Genomic DNA, 24,640 nt, shown 5'->3' with positions numbered 1-24,640 from the left:
TTGCCTTGCACCAATGTCCTTTACATTCGCCACATTTACGCACCGCAGTCCACCTCTGTAACCACACCGAAGTGCCTGTACCGTGACGGTTCAGTACATATACGTGTATCATTACACCCCTACTTTGTTACGGTTCTTATTTGTGTCAGCCAATCATGTTGCTGCAGGTGGAGATTTTTAAGGGTGTAATTGGCGGACACAAGTACAGCCAGCAGTAGTAGAATATAAAACAAAGTGTAAAGGTTTCAAATTGACGCTTTGTAGACTGAACACTGTAAAAACAAACCTATTAAAGTCCCCTTCTGGAAGCTCCATCCACTCACGACAATATACCATCTTCGATCAAACTAAACTAGAATCGAGGGGGAAGAGTCCAGTTGTTGGTCTCTGTCCCAGGCTCTGTGCTGTCTCCCCCCAAGAAGTTAGCTTATAACATAGGACTGCTGGATCTGAGATTATGATGACTGTGTCAACAGGTCTTTTAAGGCCATGCTGTTGCGGTTGAATTTGATGCTAGTGGTCTGGATAAGCTAAGGGATTTGTTTGAAATGGTTTTCTTTTTAAGGTTTGTTAAATACATTGGTGTATTTGCTTGTTTCAAAGAGTGTTACCGTTATGTTCGCATTGTGCGTTTGTGTACATCTTTCTGGCTCTGCAAGAGTCAAGGGTTATTTAAGGTAAGTGTGTGTGTGTGTGTGTGTGTGTGTGTGTGTGCGCGCTGTGTGAGTTATACCGGTTTCTAGAGGTAGTAAGGCATGAGAAATAATTGTTTGGCTTTGAATGTTTGTGGAATTTTTAAGGTGTGTGTGTGATCTGTGATGTGTTCAAGGTTGCCTTCAGCGTTGTGTATGTGAGAGAGAGAGGGGGGGAGAGAGAGAGAGAGAGAGAGAGATGGCTCGATAAAGGTGAGCTGAGCGTAAGTGAATGCCTCACCCGGTGGGACGCCTGGACGCCTCCTCGGGTGTTTGATCCTGAAGGCTTCCTGCTGTCTTTAAGTGTTTGAGCAGACAGTAAAGAGGGAAGGAGAGGGAGGTATGGAGGTTGTGGAGGTGCACCCTGATCTCTGAGACTGCTTTGTGAGAGACTCAGAGCGCTGTGTGGCTGCAGGCTCCACGATGGAGTCTTGTGAAGTCTGGAGAAGACTTGATGGACGTAGGCTAGCTCAACGACAGCCGGCTATGCTCCCAATGCCTCTGCCAATATCTGCCCACATGTTTAAAGGCCGGAAAGGGCTGATATGTTTTGTCCCATGTGGCTGTGTGTTAACACGCATAAAACTATATTTGTAATGTCGGCGCAAATTATGATCTACTCTGTCCATGTTCAAAAAACTTGTATTTACAAATAGTTCTATGTTTGCGTTGTGACGCATGTAAACTCCACTCTTGACATCGCCAGTACTGGCCTCAGGCATTTGGTAATGGTTCACAATGTCCAACATGGCTTCAGTGGTGAAACGTGGTTGGGCAATAGATCAGCATGTCCTATGTAGCTGTACTCGTCTTAATCCTCAGATGCCTGGGAGGCATGTGTGTGACTGTATTGGAGCGATGAGGAAACTACCCCTTATACTGGGAAGGATCTGGCAACCTGGCCGATGAATATGGTTATGTCATCGGCAAAACCGATGTAAAAATGACCTCAGGGCAATGGCCGCCTCCCAACACACTGGTGACTCAGAAAGTAAACAAGGGTATTTTCAGCAGAGTAAAGGCTCACAGAGGCGTACGGCATGCCTGCTGTCATGCACCGTTACTACGAATAAGGGTTTGGATTCCACAGAATTGCTAAATTCTCTAAATGCTGTTGAATCAGAATTAATTGGAGAGGGCCTTTTTGAATTTGGATGCGTTTGTGAAGAGTCTCAACACTGGATTATGTAACTACCCTGGGAGTGATTGAATTTGTCTGGCCCAAATCTCTGTGGCCCATACAGATCCCTGTGGGGGTCTGTCTCACGGGCTAACGGGGTTCTACAGAATGAGGGATGGAAAAGCTCAAATGCACAATGTTGTACAACAGTGGAAAACTACTCTGTTAAACTCTATGAAAGATAAGATTGTACTTTAATGATCCAAGTCTGTGAATTGCCCAATATCCTGACAAACAAGTTCTGCCGTTGCTATGGTAGTTATTGGTGTTTGGGGTTGTTTTGGTTTCGTTGACCCGTGTTTTCTCCAGGCTTTAGTTTGTCCTCTAACAGCCACTGTCCCTTCCGTCCCCTAGCAGCTTTCTGTCTGGACGCAGAGCAGCCCGACTACGACCTGGACACGGACGACGAGACGTTTGTGAACAAGCTGAAGAAGAAGATGGAGATCACGGCGCTGCAGCTGGAAGACATGATCGACCGGCTGGAGAAGGGCAGCGGGCAGCAGGTACTGTCAACTTCTGAGCGCCTCGTAAACCGTCACGCCTGGAGCTCAGTATGTAACCCCACCTCTGACCCCCCAGCCTGTTAGAGGAGGCTAGAGTCACCCCCCCATTCAACCTCGTTCTTACTCCTTCTCCTGCTTAGTTTGTATGTCTCACACTGCTAGACGTCTACTGTTCACTACCACATATGTTGTCCTGAAGAGCGTTTGTATATAAGGCCTAAAAAAAGTTTTTTGTTTGGTTCCGGTTTCCGACCGACCCAAATTATTTTATGAGCTTTAAAAAAATAAAAATAAATACTTTTTTTTTTGATGCAAACTATAATCACGTTTTGGTACAGCACCTCTTCATTCTTTACAAGGATGAGCGAATTTTCTCGTTTTTAAATTAAAACAACCTACCTATCATTCGCTGCCGCTGGAAAAAAGATAAAATAAATAAATAAATAAATTCCCTACCTACCCATGACCTCAACTGACAACCAACAGGAACCAAACTTTTTTTTTTTTTTAGGGCTTGTTTATGACGGTGTTTAATGTTTCAATAGTAGTGGTGGTTGTCTACGTCACGGACGCACAACTGAAACAAACCAATACCTCTACAAGCTCCACAGTGCCTCCGCTCCGCACAATGTTTGTTACAAACAGGTAGATTCACCAGCCACGTGAATCACCCAATTAATTACTGAAAGCAGTAGGCCTCATTCATTTGACATCTGCTATTTATTGTGTGCAGCTCCTCTTAGCCTTTATACGTATGTAGTGCGAAGGCTGTGTCCCCTGTCCTAGTTCCCTCTTTGCTGTTGTCGCTGTATTAACTTGGCACCGCAGTTGTATTTATAAAGCACAAGGCTAGTCACAGTGCTTGTCTGAGGCAGGGGTCACGCTTTAAACGGTGAATGTCGTGCTGACACATTTGAATAATAATCTTCAGCCATTCAACATTATGAGCCCTGATTTACAGTTAAGTGTTCACGCGGATTCCAGATGTTGTTAAAGTGTGTTCCAGGATAGGGATCCTCATTCATTGTAAAATGGCTGCACGTTTACAGCTATAAGACACAAATTCGACATGCTTATACTCTGTAATATATATGGAAGTGTCTTCTATGCATATAAGTGGAGTTGCTTTCACCGCTAACTGAATGCATGTGGGCGTCTCTCGCCCCTGCTACACACAGCTCGTCAGTCTGAAGGAGGCCAAGCTCCTGCTGAAGGAGGACGACGAGCTCATCAAGGAGGTTTTTGAGTACTGGAGCCGCAAGAGGAAAGGCTGCCATGCGGGCTACCTCATCCCCAGCGTCAAGCACGAGAAGAGGGACGGCTCCAGCACCAGCGACCCCTACGTCGGCTTCCGCCGGAGGACCGAGAAGATGCAGACCCGGAAGGTGAGACTGTGGGGTCGTGTGTTGGAGGTCGGTGGGGGGGGTTATGGTTTGTTCTCTCAGGTATGTTCACGCACAGCCGTGTCTTTAACGGTCGCCTGTGGGCCTTCAGAATCCCAGAGGTACGTGATCAATAGCACTATTGACCACACATAAGTCCGGTGGGGGAGTAGGTTTTAGTTTACGACTGCTTGGTGACGTTGGCGCACAACGACAATACATGAGGTTCAAGCTCTCGCGTGCAACAGATTTGTTGGGTTGTATCTCTGAGGAAATACAAGCTGCAGAGTAATCGACTGAAAATGAAATTAAACTGAATGTATGCAATGTAAAAGATATGCATGCATAATATTATTTGCATCGTTTCTCAAACTAGAAAGTAGAAATCACCAGAAAACCGTTGTACAGTTCGAGTTGGGATATTCATGCAACAAGACTGTTATCTTCAAGAGAATTTTCCATTGTTGAACTCAGACATGGTGTTCCAAGTCCATTATACCTAGCAGTGTTCTTCCCTCTAATGCACACACACGCTCACACACACACACACACCGTGTGCTGGCACTCGGCACGTACCCACTTCATCCTGCGGCCAATCAGCGCGCAGACAAGCACACAAACACACGCACTCACATAACAACAAGTCCTCCGCCTGAACAGCAAATCATGTCCAGGGAAATGAAAAGGGCTCTTCATGGACCCCCCTTGACTTTCAAGAGAGCGCGTCCACATCCCCCCGGTCAATGTAATTGGCTGGACTGGGAGAGTACCTGGAAAGCCCCCCCCCCCTCGCCCCCTCTGACAGCTGCAGGTCTCGTAGAACGCAGTCTCTCAAGGGTCGGGTTGGGGGCTGCCAGGCACAGGAAACGGTTTCATTTGAAATCATTGATTATTATTGTAAAAGGATCCCACAAAGGACTGCTGGAGCATTTGCGTCCAAGTCGTTTCCTTTTTTTCCTTTTTATTTTGAGAGTTTAAGCCCCGGGCAGCGATGACAGTCTGGGTCTGAAGAGCTTAACATCAAGTGTGCATTTCAAACAGGAAAAAAACGTATTGAAGTCGTATGATTATTCGCCCCCTAATGGTTCTCATTGGTCCATTCCCACAGAACCGTAAGAACGACGAGGCGTCGTACGAGAAGATGCTGAAGCTGCGGCGGGACTTGAGCCGGGCGGTCACCATCCTGGAGATGATCAAGAGGAGAGAGAAGAGCAAGAGGGAGCTGCTGCACCTCACCCTGGAGATCGTGGAGAAGAGGTAGGACGCCCCGCGCGTACAGACATCTGTGATGAACTCCTTGGGTCTGGATGGGGCTGAGCCGGGGTGGGAGAGAGGGGCACACTGAGGCTCTAGCAGGGCCTCATTATCGGCGTCAAGGGACAGCCCCTAACCCCAAGCCCCTTTAAGGGCTAGGGGTACAGCTCCTCAAACAAGGAGGGGTGAGACCACGAGAAGGAGGGCCCCTCCATAATGCCACCAGGGGCCCAAATGGGCAGACGTAATGGTTATGTCAACTGCAGTGTTTTGTTTTGACTGTTGTCCGTGTTTCTTCGAGCTGCACACAATTTGTGTTGGTGCACTGCCACAAGCGCTAAATAGCATGGAATGCTAATTACGGTGCAGTGTTGACTACTCATTAATGCCAACATGAATAGTGCAGTAGCGAGTAGTCAACCATTATGCACTGTTGCACTTGCAGAATAAGAGATTCAAGTACAGGTAAACACTCACAAATTCAAGTTTCGCTTGGCAGTTATTGCAACACTTTAAATTGCTGCAGAAGCAATTTCTTATCAACAACCAGACAGTGTGCGTGGGTGTGTTAGTTTTGATACGCACTCCGTTTCGACGATTCCCCTTTGACCACCGTTGCGGCGGATCTGACATTCCGTGTGTCGAGCCAAGAACAAGACTCCATTGTTCATTGTTCTTTATGGACACTCGTAATCTCTGGCGGCACTGTGTTTTGGTTGCTCCTCTTTATTGTCCGTGCTTGTAGGTACGAGCGTTGGGCCTGAGGTTGTGTGAGTAATGGCTTATCCAGTCCTTTGTGTGACTCTGCGTGTATTTGGTGTCATGGATATCGCCCATGGATGAGCCCTTTTAGGCAGGAGCAGTGTCAATATTACCCAGCGGTCAGGCTACGCTGCCTGTGCTAATAACCCTTTTGACTTTATTCATTAATTATTTTACAGAGAAATTGTTGTGTGTTTTAATGCAGTCACACCTCCCTGGCGGTTGAACCTACAGCTGCTAAGCTGTAGTTCCATGTGGAGCTTTTCACTTAATAGCATTTTGTGAAACGTGTCGCAAAAATAGTTTGAAGTTCTTTTGATGGCCCTTGGGACTCCATTTGGTTTCCCAGGGACCCTTCCAGCGATCCAAATATAAATATAAATATATATATATTTATATACACTACACAGACAGGATGCACTGCTGGAATGAGGTCCCTAGGCGAGCGGCTGTCAGAACGGGCCTAAATTGCTGCCCCCCCTCGTCCGTTTCCCTGGTTTCATTCAGGGTGACATTTCAATTTCCTCCCGGTATCCAGACGGGTCGCCTGTCCGCTGCTCCCCGCCTCTACCTGCCAATTTCCACCCCCCAAACGACCTCATTCAGGGGAGACGGCTCCCCGTCCTCGCTCCCCTCGGTTATGATCTCAGACCGGGGGTGTGGAGGTGGGAGGGAGAGAGAGACACAGGTGCTCTGCTGTATATACACTGTCCACTGTGAGTGTGTCCCATCTCCATACCAGGTTCCCCTTCTGATTAGGTTTATGCGCTCCATTTTTTTTAAGATTAATGCCTTCCCCTGCTTTGCCGCATGGTTTATGCCACAGCCTGCCGCACTGTTGCGTCGCTATCAAGTGTGTGTCGTGGACAGTAGCTACGCAACCGTCGATGAACAGATCGATGTATACGTGCCCGGGCGAAGAGTTTTCGCCTGCGATGTGGACAGTGGTGCTGGCGTGTGAGCCAGGGACAGCAGTTGGTTGCGTCGATTTTCTATTTTCAAAGAGGTGTTATTGCGAATTCACACTGCCCTCTCGTATATACTCTGTTCAAGCACTCTTGTTTGTGTGAGAATACGTTCTACACAACAGTACGGAACCATCAGTCTTTGAGGCGTGTATGGATCTTTTTGGGGTTTTGCTGGTGTCTGGCAGTGGGGGGTATGTGATGTGTTTTCCACACAGACTTGGTGGACTGTTGCCATTGGTGATAAACCGATGGTTTTTCAGAAACCACTATCGGAGAATACAAAGGCGATGCACTCTCATAATGATGTCGTTAAAGCAGGAAATAGGATTTTTCCCACAAAACAACAAATTCAGGTCCTTGTCGTGAGGACCAAAACAAAGAGTCCAAAGTTATACTTCACGCTCAGCGATTGGTCGGCTCTTTTCGCTATGCATCCAACCACGACTCGGCAAAACACCGCACCTCCCAGCAGCCACCCCGCCAGCCCGACCCTGACCGTCTCTCTCTCTCCCCGTCCGTCAGATACGTGGCTCCGGACTACGGCAGCGAGGTGATGGCGGAGACCCTGGCCCAGTGCGCCCTGGTCAAGCCCGTGTACACCATCCCCATCCTGCCCCCGTCCAGCAACAGCCAGTACCGGCATCAGGACCACCTGGACCTCAAGGACTACAAGAAGGTACGGCCCCCCGCCCCTCCTGGCCTCCTGCTATTGGTCACGGGGTTGTGATGCGGAATTATGAATGAAATGAAGTCGTGACGTGCGGCACCTTACTGTTCAAATCTGTAAGCGCATTCTGGCCCGCGGATGTGGAACACAGAATAAAGCCCAACTCGGTTATTTATTTTAATAAGTGAATCACCCGTTGCTTTCTTGATCGTGGACTCGCATCAACGTTAACCCTTTAATTCCCGCGGCCTGCCGTTTATTGCAGCCAAATGGAATAACGTATTTATGAGTTTTCATTTCTAGAACACCCCTCCACCGACGCGTGGTGCTGATCCCCAACATGGCCGTGTTTCAGGGGGTGGTCGGGGGCCGGTCGCCCAGCTTGCTCCTCCTCTCCCCTCGCTCCGTACCGAGCGGCGTTGGCCCCCGTGTGCGCCTCCACGCAGCACACTGCTTCATTAAGCCGCTCTGTCACAACCCCTGCTCCAACGCACCCCCATTACCTCTTAATTACCTCCTTATGTAAGCCCACAACCCCTCCCTCCCCCTCCGACTCCCCCTCTCTCTCTCCCTCCCCCTCCGACTCCCCCTCTCTCTCTCCCTCCCCCCACCAGCTGATTCACTCCCTCCCATTGTTCAGTTTTTTCCCGGAGCCCGTCACCAGGGTAAATCTCGTCTTATCGCCATGGCGACTACTCTGCATATTGACACGGTAGTCCTGTGGTGACGAGAGCCCTTCCAACGCAATCCACTCCACACCCCCCCCCCCCCCCCCCCCCCCCCCCGACCGGGCCACCACTCCCCAGGGCTTACGCATGAATGGAGGGTTGACTTCCCCCAGCAGAGATGTAGTGTGTTGACGGTAGAGTCAGGGAGGGGGTGGGGTGGGTGGGGGGGGGATTTGTAGCGCCATCTGTTTCCACGGCAGCATATGGCACGTGCTGCCATCTGCATATCAATGGCTTGGCATTCCACACGACCTCACCTTCCACATACACGGGCAAACACGTGCCCCTCCAAAACAAACACGCACACGTACGCACGAACCGGACTAATGCGCTGCGTTTTAGATTACTGTGCAGAGCGGTTGTGACCAATAAGGAACGGGCAGTGAACACTCGCTGTGGCACCTCCCTGACGGTATAGAGACGGGCCCTTCAAGGACTTAATGTGTGTGTCCCATGTCGATAAGTAATATAATGGAGGTGCATCAAACGGCATAGTTAAATGGTGTGCGGTTTTGTTAAAATGATGGAAAGGGGAAAGCGACGTTATTTTGTCGAGGTTCTAGCGTATCTTTAAGACGTTTTGCACCTTGCTGAGTAAATAAAGGGCCAAAGAAACCGCCGACGTCAACGTATCGCCAAGCACAGCAACAATGACCTAACCGCCATCCTTCCCTCTCCACCCCCCCCCCCCCCCCCCCCCCCCCCCCCCCCCCCCCCTAGCCGGAGAAGAGCGAGGTGGTGAGAACCAAGAGGAAATACGAGAAGAAGCCCAAGGCGCCCCCGCTGGCAGCCCCCGCCCACCTGGGGCCTGCCGTGTTCAGCCCCAAGGACCTCAACCAGTACGACTTCCCCAGCTCCGACGAGGAGTCCTACTCCCAGGTACTACCCTTTCCCCACGTACCCTGGTCCCGTTTGGGAACCACGCCCCGTATGACGTCGCTCACTGTGACGCCTCTCCCGAAACCTGTTCCCGTCCCGGGATACACGCGTTGCATGTTTACCGGCGTGTGTTTTTTCCTTGGAACCGCTGCGGGCCGGTTGAAAGGGTCTGGCCCCTGCCCCCGATGCTTCCTGTACACCTCCACCACACCTGTTCCTTATTGACTCGAACCAAAACAATGAGTAATCTGAGTGGCTTATCCGGTACACTGAGTGCCAACCCAAGGAACACTATGACAACATTTCAGTGAGCGATTGGTCATAAAGTGTGTGTGTGTGTGTGTGTGTGTGTGTGTGTGTGTGTGTGTGTGTGTGTGTGTGTGTGTGTGTGTGTGTGTGTGTGTGTGTGTGTGTGTGTGTGTGTGTGTGTGTGTGTGTGTGTGTGTGTGTGTGTGTGTGTGTGTGTGTGTCAGCTCCTCTCTGGATCCTCGGAGGCGGAGGAGGAGAACGACCCAGATGGCGGCTATGCGTTCAGGAGGAAAGCAGGCTGTCAATACTACGCCGTGAGTGCCCTCCTGTGACTCCCTCTCTCCCCCCTCCTCCCCCCCGTCCCCCTCCTCCACTCTCATCTGCTGCTATTTATAGAGCCATCGGTCAGGCTGCCATGCTGGCTGTCTCGCTCTCTCTCTCTTTGTCTCTCTCTCTCTTTGTCTCTATCTGTCTCTCTCTCTCTTTGTCTCTGTCTCTCTCTCCCTCTCTCTCTCTCTCTGTCTCTCTCTCCCTCTCTCTCTCTCGCTATGCTTTGCTGCTCAGACCAATCTGATGACAGGGTTTTCCTTTCCTCTGCTCTTCTTTGTTTTCATTCACACCTCCTAATAGAAGCTCGTGTTTCCCTCCTCTTGCTCTCTCTCTCTCTCTCTCTCTCTCCCGATATTTCTGTGGAAAGTGACCCTGTAGCCAGAGGGGACATTTACATGCACATTTGGCAGTGAAACTAGCACAACAAAGGACTGCCTAGGGAACCATAAATCCCCATAGGGATGGTAACGACAATCGGAAGACGTCAAGATCTATTTTAACGTTCAACATCTAAATATATTGCATCATAAAATGCGTTGTTTTTTTTAAAGAGTTTTAAAGAGAAATTACTTTAAAGTGTTGCACAAATAAAGTCTAATTCTTTCTTTCTTCCCCCCCCCCCCCCCCCCACCAGGCTCACCAGGATCAGAACAGCACCTGGCCGTGGGTGAGCCCCTCCCAGGGGGGTCAAGGGGACCCCCGCTACCGCTACTGTCTGACCTCGCTGACGGCCCCGCGGCGCTGCCTGGGGCTGGCCCGCCGGCGCACGGGCCGAGGAGGACGGTGAGTCGCACCCCGCCCTGAGGACGGCTCCCGGACCCCCGTCTGGGGGTCACACCCCGCCCCCCCGGTCTGGGAGTCAGTCACCGGCCTGGGGACCCCCGTCTGGGGTCCAGGCCGGTGACTGACTCCGGACCCCCATCTGGGGGTCACACCCCGCCCCCCGGTCTGGGAGCAGTCCGGGAGTCAGTCACCGGCCTGGGGAGGCCGGTGACTGACTCCCAGACCCCCCGGTCTGGGAGTTGTCGGTGGTTCTGCTTCGTGTGTAGAAGATGAGGATAGGGAAGGTTCTAGAAGATATAAAGAGCTGGACGACTGTAATAAAGTTCGTAGACGTTTGAAACTTTGATTGCTTGCAGGATTCTTTGGTTGATGGGAAGTGGTCGGCGAGGAGTCGACTCTGTACTGTTGGAAAAGAACTGTTCAGCATTAAAAGTATCAGTGCGGGGGATTTTAATTGCATATGTTTAGTGGGTAAAGTTTGTTTTGTCCTCGGGCGATGAGGCAGTTCGCACCGGGAGTCCGTGCGTTTGTGATTCTGCCGTGTCTGGGTAGACGATGTTTGGGAACGTTGGCGCAGGGGGGGAGCTTTGGGTTCGTGGAGTTGGATGATTGGAAAGTTTGTAGACATTTGAAGAATGTGAAAGTGTGGCAAGCAGGAACGTTTTTTAAGGAAGATGGATGATTGGAAAGTTTGGAATCTTTTGAACGCTTGTAGGACTTTGTGGTTGATGTGAGATTGGAAAGTTGCTTTTAAACTGTGGTGTGAAGTCGACTCCGTACTGTTGGTAAACTGTTTAGTATTAGTTGTATCAGTGCTGGTGATTTTAATTGCATATCATTTTTTGATAAAGTGTTTTGCCTCAGGCCAGGAAGCAGTACGGTAACATAAGCCCTCTCCCTGCTGCTTCTGAAATAGTGACTCTGTGTCTTCTCCTGTTTCGTACTATCAGTCCTTTAACAGAAAGACTGGTCCCTGTTGATGAAAGGCCCTGGGTGAAAAGGTGTCTCCTTCAGACACCCACCCAATTGCAAATGCAATCAAGCTTTGTCTAGATGGGACCTATCAGCTGTTCCTCAGAAAGCTGGGAGTTCCCCCTATGGCCTCTTTTGTTTGGATTTCATTTCTAACGCAATCACATTTCCTCCGTGAGACGTTTAATTATCGTTCTTTTTTCTTGCCAATGCGTTGGAGGCGTATAGGTTTGCTGAGTCGTCGTTTGATGTATCGCTAACAAGTGCTGACTAATCGTTTTTCTTTAAAAGTATAATTTTCGGGGGCCAGCATTTTGGTCGACATGCTACTTTTTATTTAACTTTTCTATAGTATCTCTGACATGAATACCTTATCCCTAACCCATCTGTAAAATCAATTTTGCCGTATTGCTTATGTAGTGATACTGATCACTACGTCAACATGATAAAAGAAAAATAGGATAATGGGTTCGGCAAGACGGTTAGGGATTTTCAAATATCAGTATCACTAACCGTCTTGCCGAACCCATTATCCTATTTTTCTTTTATCATGTTGCCGTAGTGATCACATATTTGGTACTACTAGTCTCAGAACACCATCGGCTGATGCACTGATTATCAGTGAATCCTCCATAACTCTTCATTTCCTCCCGTCTCGATGCAGGCTCTTGCTGGACCGCGCCCACACCGACCTGGACCCCGTCTACCAGAACCTGGACTCGGACCCCGAACCCGAGCACCCGGCATCCTCGCCCGCCCCCCCTCCAGCGCTGAGCTCACCGCTCCGGGACTCCAACACCAGTACCTCAGACAGCATTACCTCCGGCTCCTCTCGCCTCCTCCCGGCTCCTCCTCCCTCCTCCTCCGCCTCCTCCTCCTCCTGCACCTCCTCCGTCGCCGTGGATCTGGCCCGGGTCCTGTTGAACGTAAAGTCCTGCCGCTGGAGGCACTTTAGACCACGGACGCTCCCCCACGACCCCTCGGGCGCTGGGTTCATGTCTCGCAGGGGATTATTACGGAGGTTTCAGAGGACCGGGTCGGGACTGAGCCGGCCGCTTGCCGGCGGGGGCCCGACGCAGGCCCGCCCCGCGCCCCCCCCTGTGAACGGTGAGGCCTGCCCGCTCGTTAACTTCCTTTGGTGGTGCTGGTATTGTTGTTTTTTTGGTCGTTATCTGTACCGTGAAAGTGAAAGCAAAAGGACTGCATTTATACAAAACGTATCTAACCAGTGTCAAAGCGCTTTACAATATTATTTTTCAAACCCTCGCACACCGACGGCAGTGTCTGCCAGGCAAGGCGACAGCCAGCTCGTCGGCAGCAATTAGGGTGAGGTGTCTTGATCAGGGACACCTCGACACTCTGGGGAGGAGCCGGTGATTGAACTAGCAACCGTCTGGTTACTAGCCAACCCCCTCTACCTCCTGGGCCAAATGCCGCCCCAGGGGGAAAGTTAGTCAGTTACCCCCGGTCGTTGTTTGGGTTGAACTGGCTTAACTGTAATGTGTTTGTGGTCATGGTCTTCCTGGCGCCTTTAAAAGAGAAGTTTCAGGTGGTAATTGTTATTTTTTTGGGACGTACTTGCGTCTTGAAAGTTGTTCTCGCTCTTTCTGAGAGGGTTTGGCCTCACCATGGGAGTTGAGGATGGTTCAACCGCAGATGTTGACATGTCAGTTGCTATGGTGATTCATCCTGATTGACACGGGGTGATGCGACACTCGATAGCTCCCGATGGTGACTGTCGACTATATTACCGTTCCTGGGGGGTGAAGGGGAGGAATAGATTGACTGGAGTCTGTTTGATGGTTACAGACTACCATCTTGTTCATCCAGCAGCTGCATTGTAGCATGAAATTAAACTCTGCTGGATGTGAACCGTTCTTGTTTTGGTGCCTTATCCAAAACCATATATTTTATCCACCAGCATGTTTGTCAGTGTATAACTCTACCATGTAAGCACAAAAAAAGGTTTACTGTAGTGTGTTGTGTTGAATCATCGCTCCGAGACAACTCTTATAATACAGTAAAACAAACGTGGGTTTAAAAATGTATAACGGTGTGCAGTATAATAACCAACTCAAACAGGTTAAATAGGCCGCTGGGGGCGAGATTTAACAGCTGGAAAGAGGGAGCGGAGGCAATGTTGTGAAAATAAACATCCCCAAGTGTCGGCCCTCCCTCCCTCCCTCCCCCAGTCTCTCGGCCGTCGTGGGAGGCTCTCCAGCTCCTGGGGTCGAGCTTAGCCGTACGTGACGACAGGCGGGTTTGATTCCCCCGAAACATATAGAGAGAAGGGTTTCTGCGTGGTCAGTCATCAGGCAGCTCCGGTCAAAAAGCCGAATTGTCTCAGAGAGCAGCCAACTAGAATGTTATTAATATATTAATATATATTCTGTCCTTTCATGCAATTTTTGACATGGGTCATATTCTTTTTTTTTTTTTTACAAATTACATTTACATGATGGCTCTTGGATAATTACAGCTATAGATCTTTCCAACAGCACATTTGAATAGGCCTACATCAATAGCATGCGCTAACACCATGAACCATTGGTACGAGAAACTAACACTAATTATATTATATGTTGGATGATAATCAACTAGAAACTCGAATGGTTGAACGCTCCGACAGTGACCCTGTAGTATCGAGCTGTGCATGTTGACTCTATGTTCCCACTGTGTGTCAGAGTGACCGACTGTGATGACAAATCCTCGTTCCAAGTCTAGCGGTGTTGACTGAGAACGGAAACCCAGAAACAATGGCTCTAGAGCGGGAGAGAGGGAACGGTGAACCCCGGTCACGTTCCAGCAACTTTCCCCGCTGAACCCACAGGGAGTGGGACCGCCGAGTCTGCCTCCCGCCCCGAGCTATAGATCGCTTTATCACTGAGCTCTAATTGTGGGCTTTGTTTGCTGTAAGGACATAAGTGTACACAGAAACAACACCAATCCCAACAGGTTGGGATTGGCCCACGGCGCCCACTCAGGCTAGGGGAAGGCATCACCTCGGTCGATACCTCGCGGGGCCTTATCGCTGTTCTGTTAAATGAAATGGCGTCGCAGTTGTTCTATACACTAGCACCCATCATTAGCATGCGATTTTTTTTTTTTAATCAGTCCAGGGCCTCTACATTCTCTCCAGGGATTGGATTTCATGATCGGATGTGAATACCGCGCTTACTCAGATACACTAGGGCTCTCCGCCACCACAGAGCACGTCCACAGAGTGGACGTGCTCTCTTTTCAGAGATGGTTTAGGCATAAAAAAAAAAAGAGTTTGGTTCCTGTTGGTTGTCAGTTGAGGTCATGGGTAGGTAGGGAATTTATTTTATTTTTTTCCAGCGACAGTGAATGATAGGTAGGTTGTTTTCACTTAAAAACGAGTGAATGCGCTCATCCTTGTACAGAATGATGAGGTGCTGCACAAAAACGTAATTATAGTTTGCATCAAAACTTGGCTTTTTTTTTTCTTTGCTTTTCTTTTTCCTTTTATTATGAACCTACGGTTCATAATGTTTGGCTATGCTGTAATAGTATAGGCTATATTCCCAGCCAGAAGGCAGATGCTGGACCTGATTGGACGGGCAGGTTGTCATATCTGTTTGTAGAGGCAGTCAGTCCTGTGCCATAGTGGTCACCTATCGACCGCTGTGGGAAGCTCTGAGCCCAGTCTCTGCGTCTCCCTACCGTGAGAACAGCCTAAGCATGGGCCCTACACACCCCAGGAGGGTGCTTAGACACGCCACAAAATTGATAACTGACCACTAATGTGTGTGCGGCTGTTTTTTCCGTCGCTGGAAGTCCTCCAACCACAAGCTAGTGGTGAGAGGCCAGTTCGGTCTGCGGGTTTGTGGTTCAGACGTTTCGCTACGCAGCTTTAAACGTTGGAGTGGACTCGTCACTGAAATCGGGTTATTCATCAAAGCGTGACTGGGGCTTCTGTACTCCATTTGGGGCATTAAAAGGCCTTTAATGCCCCAAATGGAGTGCTGTGTGTTGAATGAGCCGAAACGGGTGGCACGAAGTCTCACCCTCTCATAACACTGGCTCAACTCTTTTCTAAAGCTTTTACTTTGAAGGCCTCACCGCAGAATTAAAGTCTGCTACAATGTGCACCGTGTAAGGGCCACAGGGGTGGAATTGAAAAATGTCACCATGCATGAAATTAGGCGAGCCCGCCCAACCCTTGGGTCGGGCAACTTTGTTGTGTGCACTTGTGAGTGCGTGTGTTGTTCAATGTGTGTACTTGCGTGTGTTGTTATGACATTTTCTGGCTAGTGCTGAGGTGTGGGGTAGAGCAGTCAAGGCCAGCCGGGGATGTGTATTGTGCTCCGATGCTCTGCTGGTTTGCACCGTCAGACTCGAGGCTGCAGGGGAATGAATCGGGCCCTCTGTATGCACTCCCTCCCTCTGGTCTTACTGGAACACCAGCGAATCTCTGCTGCTCCGAGATGGAGGCAATGCTGGGTCAATTAAGTGTGTGCGTGTGTGTGTGTGTGAGGGTGAGGGTGCGGGTGGTTTGTCAATTATAACTTTGAAAATTGATTGTTTTAGTGTTTATAATGGGAGTTGTTCATAATGGGAATTTTATCTGGGGAAATTAGTTCTCCGCCCTGAAATAATTTGCCACCAGACGAGAAACCTTGTCAACTGTTATGGCACTGAAGTAGAAAGTATAACTATTTACCTGATAACGGTGTGGGGATGGTTTTCGGTTCGTTTCCCGGCCTGTCATGGTGCATGCGTCAACGATTTGTCAAGACGCAGAATAAAGTATGGTGTATTTTCGGTGGCTGGGAGTATACGATCCATTCCTGAATGCTAGCTAATGTTGTCACCCCCGCCCTGTCACCTCTCTCTGTAAAGGCTCAAACAATGGCTTCTGCCTTCCAGGAAAGTCTTAGTCACTGCCTGAACATCTACTTTTAGTTCGGTCGCGAACTGAAAGGTCACGGCTGCATTGTGCAACACTGAAAGAGCTCGGTTTCAAGCATTTTAAATGAGTTTACATTTTTGTGTTTTTTGTTGATTATGTTTTGTTTTTGTGGAACATAATCTCTTGTAAATGATTTTCCTCTGAGTTAAGGAAATGTTTGACTTCCACATCACTGTGGCTCCCACCCTGGCAAACGTCTTGGGTTGCATGTATTGATGCCCGATGGTGGTGGTGCGTTAACAGGATTGTTATATTCGGTCTGAATTCAGTCTTCCAGCCACAAACTGGGAGACCTACTACCTAATTGGCTTCTTCCACTCTGACAAGCTTTTGTCTGTCTGTCCTCCTTATTTTCCGCTATAAACCAGTCAAAGGAGACACTAGCTCATGTCCTGATTACAGGTTAACCTCGCCATCTGAATGTGTTTGTTTTGAACCATTGAGCCCCACTATCAGAGGTGTGTGTGTGTGTGAGTCCCCACTGACTCAGTGATGTCCTCCTCCTCCTCAGTGCTGAGCCTGGAGCAGTACCAACAGCACCAGGCCCAGCTGGCCCTCATGCAGAAGCAGCAGCTGGAGCAGATCCAGCAGCAGCTCGCGGCCAGCGACGCGCCCTCCGCTGCCAGCACGCAGGTCAGTACGCCTGCTAGGTGGTAAACAGCGCCGCGAGCCGGCTCACACTGGGGGAGTAGTTGGTACTGAAACACACGCAGTGTGGCTAGGTGGTACTCAAACACACACAGTGTGGCTGGGTAGTACTCAAACACACACAGGGTGGCTAGGTAGTACTCAAACACACACAGGGTGGCGAGCTAGTACTAAAACGCACACAGTATGGCTAGGTAGTACTCAAACACACAGTGTGGCTAGGTAGTACTGAAACACACACAGGGTGGCGAGCTAGTACTAAAACGCACACAGGGTGGCTAGGTAGTACTGAAACACACACAGGGTGGCTAGGTAGTACTGAAACACACACAGGGTGGCTAGGTAGTACTGAAACACACACAGTGTGGCTAGGTAGTACTGAAACACACACAGGGTGGCTAGGTAGTACTGAAACACACACAATGTGGCTAGGTAGTACTCAAACACACACAGGGTGGCTAGGTAGTACTCAAACACACACAGGGTGGCTAGGTAGTACTGAAACACACACAGGGTGGCGAGCTAGTACTAAAGCGTACATCAATAAGCTAATGAGAGAACTCAATCAAGCCAGTTAGCCAAGAGTTCCCACACTGGTCAGAAGGCGTGTCTGTACTCAGTTGGGTAGAGCATGATCATGCACCATCCTAATAGTTTCTGTCATTTCTCTCCCTTCTGTTTCACCCTTCATCTTTCGATCATTACTACTCCTTTCGGTTCTTCCTTTCTCTTTTTTGTCTCACTTTCTTTTCCTTCTTGGAAATCCATCTCTTCCATCTCTTGCTCTATCCCTCTGTCCTTACCTCTCTTGCTCTTTCTTTTCCCCTGCTTTCGTTCCGTCCCTCCTCTCTACATTGAACTCTCTCCCCCCCCCTCATAACCTTTGTCTCCCTCCCCTCCCCTCCCAGGGCCTGGTATCTAAGACCCTGGACCAGGCCAGTGCCCAGTTCGCCGCCTCCGCCCTGGTCACCAGCGACCAGCTGCTGGCCTTCAAGGCCAAGGAGGAGCCGGCACCCGGCGGCGTCAACGGGGTCCTCCCGGCCTCAGGTGGGTGTCCGCTCCACAGCCCGCCTCCTACCCCCATCCACCAATCACAGAGCGCCTTTCTGTCACATGACTGCAGAGGGTTCCGCCCATACTGTTGGATCTACTGCGTCCCGCACAAATCCATGATGTATATCCTCCTTTTTTGGTGTATTTACTGAAACGGACAAAGTAGAATAATGCTAATCCGATTTCGTTTACATTCAGGGCACTTGAGAAGACGCTTTTATCCAAAGTACCGACGTACATTAAGTACATTTCTCAGGAGAAAGAGAAACAACAATATAACTGTCGGTACAGTAAGGATGTTCATAAACCAAGTGCACAGCACTTACCATCACTAGGTTAACCCATTCCACGTAAACAACAGAGACAGCTAGGATAAGAGTACATTCAGTACACAACGCTAAGTACTGTACACACAATAAGAGCCTACAGGAAGTGCCATGACTTCATTCCCCTCCCCCTAAACCTGATGCCGGTGTTAATCGCTCTGCCCCCCCCCCCAGGTGTGTTCAAGGGCTTGCACCCCTCCCCCGCCTCCTCCGCCCCTCACCGTGGCAACCAGCCCCCGGCCCCGCCCGCCTCCGGCCCCGTGTTCCTCCAGCCCTCCTCCAAGCCCGTCGTCGCGGCGGCGCCCAGCCTGCTCTCCTCGTCCCCGCACACGGCCGCCGCCCTGGGGCTGCTGGGCCCCTCCCCCGCCGCCGGCCCCACTCAGGTCCTCATCGGGAACAACCTCCGCCTGAGCGTGCCGTCGGCGGGGGGGCTGGGCGCGCGCCACCTCCCCCGGGCGCTGGGCGGCGTGGCGCCCTCTGCCTTAAAGCTGGCCGCCGCCGCCGGCCTGCCCCTGGCCAAGGGGCCCGGAGCGCCGCCCGTGGACCCCCGGTGAGACCCCGCTCTGCTTCAGGAGGGGCCCCCACACGCTCGAGTTCAGGAGGGGCCCCTCATAGGGTCTATAGGGGCCCCTCAAGGGTCTAGTTTAGGAGGGGCCCCTCATAGGGTCTAGTTTAGGAGGGGCCCCTCAAGGGTCTAGTTTAGGAGGGGCCCCTCAGAGGGTCTATAGGGGCCCCTCAAGGGTCTAGTTTAGGAGGGGCCCCTCAGAGGGTATATAGGGGCCCCTCAAGGGTCTAGTTTAGGAGGGGCCCCTCAGAGGTCTAGTTTAGGAGGGGCCCCTCAGAGGGTCTATAGGGGCCCCTCAAGGGTCTAGTTTAGGAGGGGCCCCTCAGAGGTCTAGTTTAGGAGGGGCCCCTCAGAGGGTCTATAGGGGCCCCTCAGAGGTCTAGTTTAGGAGGGGCCCCTCAAGGGTCTAGCTTAGGAGGGGCCCCTCAAGGGTCTAGTTTAGGAGGGGCCCCTCAAGGGTCTTGTTTAGGAGGGGCCCCTCAGAGGGTATATAGGGGCCCCTCAGAGGTCTAGTTTAGGAGGGGCCCCTCAAGGGTCTAGTTTAGGAGGGGCCCCTCAGAGGTCTATATTAACCGTTGTATGAAGATAATAATAATAAATGAAATTTATATAGCGCTTAATATGGTACCCTAAGACGCTTACATAAGGATAAGGAGTTCTTCTTAATGAAATAGTCATGAAAGTTGGGTTGAAAGCTGATTAAAGGTGACACACTTTACCACCAGGTGTGAGGGTGATTAGCCGTGAAGAGCCGTTTTGAAAATCTGCCTCTTCTGACATCACAAGTGGGCGTGTCAAGACGTCTAGATGTACGACGGATAGATGAGCAACGTTTGGTGGCTAGGGGGACACGCCCATTCACCCCAATCACACTCACACCTGGTGCTATGATATTTCACCTTTAACGTCTGGGGGGTGGTCTAATGTAGTGAGTGGGCGGTTTCACTCCCAGCCAAACGGTGTCGGATTCAACCCCTCCATATCTGAGGCCTAACCTGTAGGCCTTCTTAAGCAAGAGGCCGCAGCTCCTCCCTGCTGCTGAAGGGCCTGCATCTCAATGAGCTGCTCTGATGGACGAGGAAGTCACAGACTAGTTAATAGTTAGTGGCTGTTGAAGTGTGAGGGTAGTCGAGGTCTCAATGGGTAATTCACTACTGAAGGTGTGTCTTAAGATAAGATAAGATCCAACTTTATTAATCCCCCGTAGGAGAAATTTGTTTGTTGCAGAACAGCCCAGCAGCAATGGAAGGACACAAGAAAAAATAACAATGTAATAAATAAATACAATAAATACAAAGTGCTAATGCATAAGTAGACGCTTATAGTTAAAAATAGGGACAAAAACAAGACAAACAGAACCAACATCAAGATGGGTGATGCATATGCACATATATACGCATACCTAAACACACACATGCATATGCAAATTTATGAATGGGTGCTTCATCCAGTCATTCCTAGGACTCCCTTCTGGGCTGGGTGATTTGACCTAAAAAATTAAATATGATTTTTTTCAAACCAAACCCGATTATAGATTTTAATCTATTTTTTTCTGTAAGGGAAAAAAATCAATAAATAATAATTTTGGATTTTATTTGAAGAATAACAAGATTAACAAAAGCAAAATAAATCACACCCATCTCCCACTGTGCTGCACGCCTCAGTTTAAGATGTTTTAAAGCATTCATTCCAGCCCTACCTTCAACACCCCTGACCCCTTATGACCCCTAACCCCTGATGACCCCTGACCCCTGGACCCCGGTGACCCCTGACCCCCACTGACGAGTCTTCCTCCTCAGGGAGAGCCGGGAGCCCGAGCCGCCGTCGCTCAGCAGCATAGTGGACAACACGGTGGCCATGGAGGTGACGTAGGGGCCGCCAACGGGGCCCCCAGAATCCTCCCTGGGGGGCGGAGCATCGGGATGGCCGAGCGAGGGACGCCGCCGACGTCGGGACCGGGATGAGGTCGGAACGCCGGGAACGACGGATCCATCCGCGGAGACTCGGCGGCAAATCTCATCTCTCAACTGCGTTTTTCTTAAACCGCTCTTTGTTTGTTTTTGTTTATTTCGTTTTTTTTTTTTTTTTTTTACCTTGATTTCCTTTTTTTAATGTTACTGCTAAAAGGTGGAAAAAAAAAAAGATTGACATCTGTAAATTATGAATATGGCAAGAAGAAAAAAAATGAATTAAGTATATGTACAGTAACTTCACATTTGTACTTTCCCCTGTTGTATATATGTTACTTGGATACAGAAGTGGTCCATTTGTGATGTTTTGCACTTGGGTTATAAGAGACTGTGTGTCTGGTGTGTGTGTGTGCGTGTCTGGTGTGTGTGTGTGTGTGTGTGTGTGAGTAAATTAATGTGTTGGGGGTTCAGGGAAGACGGGCCGCGTGGCGAGACGGAGTTGTACAGAGAAACCTCTCTTTTTTTTTTCTAATCACATCATGTGCATGGTGCGGAGTCTGCTGTTTTTTAAAAATCTATTTATTGTGCTGTGTTTACAGTTTTTTATTTTATTTTTCTATGATTTTGTATCGGTTTTCGTTTCATTTGTACACTGTACTTTTCGTTTGTTCCTGTGCGGTAGTGTATGTTTTCTGGTAGCTACGGTCTCCTGGGTATATATATATATTTTATTTTATATACATGTTGTGAACACACAAAGCAGGTCTGACACCCTTCCCTCCTCACCCCTCGAACTCTTTTGTAGTTTGATTTCCTTTGGTCTATCGGTGGTGGACTATTCTACTGGCTTGGGGTGGATGTCTGGATGGAAGCACTCCCCCTCCCCCCTCTCTCTCGCTCTCTCTGTCTCCCTCCCCCACCCCTCCCCCACCAACCTGACACAAGGAACAAACCAGGGATGCGTCTCTTCCTAGAAGTGGCCTCCACCTCTTCTGAATCAAAGCACTATTATTTTTTTATCCGTTTCTATATCAATGCTGCTTTTCTTTTTCCGTTCCAGTTTCTGTTTATAAAAACCACAACACAGATTTTCAAGAGTATCAATTTGTTTTTGTCTTCTTCCTCATCCTTTTCCGTGGTTACCGTTTCTCCTCTTGAACTCGGTTTCTTTGTTTTATTCTTAAGGACTTGACTCTTGCTACTTGTTCCTGCGTTAGTGACGTAGCTGCTACGCCGCTGTCTGCTAAATCATTCCAGTTGTTTGACTACAAAACCGGCTGACGTGAGGAAGGAGAAGTGCCACGGGACCCATTAGTTTCCTCCCTTGTTTCTGTCTTTCTCCTCCTCTCAATCCCCCTCTTTCTGTTTTTCGTCTTTTTAATTTTGTTGGTTTTTTTATAAATATTTTTTTCTTTTTGGAAAAAGAATCTTCACGTGGCTGCGAGGCCAACACACACCACGTATCGGGTGCCTTCCTCTGGGGAAAACATACCTCTCTTCTGTGAAGAGTCCGGCACAAAGATGGCGCTACTTAGTAGCAGTTCTTGTCTGTGTCATGCCCAGCCCACTGGCAGGAAACATACTACCGAGGTTTATACACGTCCCACACTGGGGGCTGGGGGGGAGGGAGGGGAATAGAACATTAAACAAGAGAAAATGTGACAAAACTTTCACTAAAATATGACAATAAAGCCCAGGGCATTAAATGTGAACTGATACAGTGTTGTTGGTTTTTTTTATGTGGATGTGTTTCACAAAAGTCTTTCAATTTGTAAAGTAGTGCAAATCAATTCACAGTAGAAGTTAGGTAATTAACGTGCATGTCCATTTAAACTAATGAAATACCAGTGAGATGATTATTAAAAACTAATTCGAAATAAGATATTCCACAACGGTCACTGGAACGTAGCTCTGGTAGGCGCTCATTTGTGTGTAGTTTTTTTTTCTGTTGGGTGTGCTTTACCAAAGTGTTTTTCAAATTTGAAAAGTTATGCAAATCAAATCACAAGTTAAGTGATTAGAAAATAAATAAATACAAAAGTAAATTCCCTGCAGTGCATGTCCACATAAATGAATGAAACCCCAGTAAGACGGTTGTTAAGGGGCCACTCACACTAGGGCCGCGACCCGTGCCCGATTTCATTTGCATACTAAAGTCTAGAACGTTTGGCTAGTGTGACCACGCCATCCGTATTCCAGCACGGAACAGCCCCTTGGCCACGGCACACTTGGGAGAGGTGTGCCGTGGCCAAAGTACAGATGCTAATGAGATGACATGCGCACACGCGATACGCAACGTGAACTGGATGACGTAGTCCTTGCGTGACCCTTCTTTCTTTATAGGTCCATGCCCTTCTTCCCCACAACAATAATTTTAAACAATGGCGGCAAGCGGTTCACGAGTGGGTTTACGTTGGTGCGACAGTGAAGTCGAGTGTTTACTTGAAATTTGGGCCAGCGACAGCATTCAGTCGCAGCTGGACACCACGCTTGGTGATGACGTATTTATCGTATTATGACGTGAGGACGTACGTATGAAGGAGCAATCGTGCCCAGGCCACGGCCTTTGGGAGCAGAGTGACCACGGGCCAGCGGGGGGAGTGGGGAGGGGGGGGGGGGAATAGTACAGATTCTTCCTGCAGCACGGAACAGGCAAACTTGCCTAGTGTGAGAGCCCACATTCCACTCCGGTCCGTGGCGTACACCACTGTTCGGAGCTCATTGGTAGAGATGCAGAGCAACAGTTCGTAACGAGCCACTGGGGAGAGAAAGGGCAGCACTCCGCTCAGACGTCACTCCTGATGAGGTCATTCCGGCGTCCACCATCACACCTTCACATCGGACGGCGTCGCCATGGCAACAACCGAACACGTGAGCCCCTTTAATATTTAACGACTCTTCTTTTGACAACTGGGTTCTGCCCATGATGACATCCCCGCCCGTGTAAACCACGCCGCGGAGATCGTGGGGAGGGGATGGGGTAGATGAGCGAAATGGCTTTTCCACAAAAACGAGATGCAGCTGTTGACCACAGCTGGATCGGATGTCCCGGGCGGCGGCCCTGATTGGACGGGCGCCGCGCCAAGTCCTGTTAGCCTCTCCCGTTTCAGACGAGAACAGGGCGCGGGACGACAGGTGGCGTTCTTCGAGGGAGGGCCCATGACCATGGACCTATTAAAGAAGCCCGTGACAGATTTTGCTGACCCTTTCGGTCTGAAGGGCGAATCTACACACACGCACACGCACGCGCACGTGTGGACCGTCATGAAGTAAACTCGTTAAACTTGCGAAGCTACGCGTGATTGACAGTAATGGAGATTTCAGACGTGGATCCGACCGTTCTGATTCATTAGGCTCGCCTGCTGATTGGTCTGGAGCTGAATTAAGTCGTTTTGGAGACTGGTTATTAATTGGCTCAGTCCAATATATTCCTAACCTAATGTATTAAGTCCTCTAAAAATCCTTCAAATTAAAGGCTTGTCAGGGGTCTAAATTAACATCAATCAGGCCCACAAAGTGTCTGAAACAGAATTCGGCCCCATCTAAAGCAGTCTTGGTTGCTGCCTTACTATATATCGGGTCAAGTACCACTTGAAGTAGAAAAAAGTAATAATCGGGAAACTCAAATCAAAATACAAATCAAAATTCTCCAGGCAGAGAGAAGCTGTCTATAGCATGAATGACATGCATGTCATTAGGCCGATAGCAGATACTAGATGCTTGTCTCCAGAAGCTTCAGATCTCTCTTTGTTATAAGCCCCCATAGGCCCTCACATCAATAGATCTGTTTTCCCCTCCAGTGGTTCAGTGTTCAGTGACAGACCAACCAAGCGTGTTGTTGCAGCTGTTCACCTAC

At 49.4% G+C, this 24,640-nt stretch overlaps 1 protein-coding gene across 4 annotated transcripts in view; it reads left to right on the top strand.

The window, feature by feature from the left end:
* Positions 1-23,235, top strand: part of epc1a (enhancer of polycomb homolog 1 (Drosophila) a) — a 31,695-nt gene extending 8,460 nt beyond the window's left edge. For 2 of the 4 annotated variants that reach the window (XM_056583840.1, XM_056583839.1), the window contains 12 exons: positions 2,227-2,375; positions 3,554-3,760; positions 4,866-5,014; positions 7,264-7,417; positions 8,857-9,015; positions 9,489-9,578; positions 10,229-10,377; positions 12,014-12,456; positions 16,794-16,915; positions 17,839-17,977; positions 18,484-18,859; positions 20,674-23,234. In XM_056583840.1, the coding sequence (XP_056439815.1) occupies positions 2,227-2,375; positions 3,554-3,760; positions 4,866-5,014; positions 7,264-7,417; positions 8,857-9,015; positions 9,489-9,578; positions 10,229-10,377; positions 12,014-12,456; positions 16,794-16,915; positions 17,839-17,977; positions 18,484-18,859; positions 20,674-20,746 (2,210 nt within the window). In that variant the 3' untranslated portion in view covers positions 20,747-23,234. Of the gene's footprint in view, positions 1-2,226; positions 2,376-3,553; positions 3,761-4,865; positions 5,015-7,263; positions 7,418-8,856; positions 9,016-9,488; positions 9,579-10,228; positions 10,378-12,013; positions 12,457-16,793; positions 16,916-17,838; positions 17,978-18,483; positions 18,860-20,673 lie in introns of all 4 variants that reach the window. The other 2 variants (XM_056583842.1, XM_056583841.1) reach the window with 2 other exon arrangements.
* The last annotated feature ends 1,405 nt before the right edge of the window (positions 23,236-24,640 follow it).

This window comes from Gadus chalcogrammus, chromosome 23 (assembly GCF_026213295.1).
Source record: "Gadus chalcogrammus isolate NIFS_2021 chromosome 23, NIFS_Gcha_1.0, whole genome shotgun sequence".
NCBI classification, from domain to species: domain Eukaryota; kingdom Metazoa; phylum Chordata; class Actinopteri; order Gadiformes; family Gadidae; genus Gadus; species Gadus chalcogrammus.
Note: the sequence above shows the minus strand (reverse complement) of the source record. Positions and strands in the feature narration are given on the sequence as shown.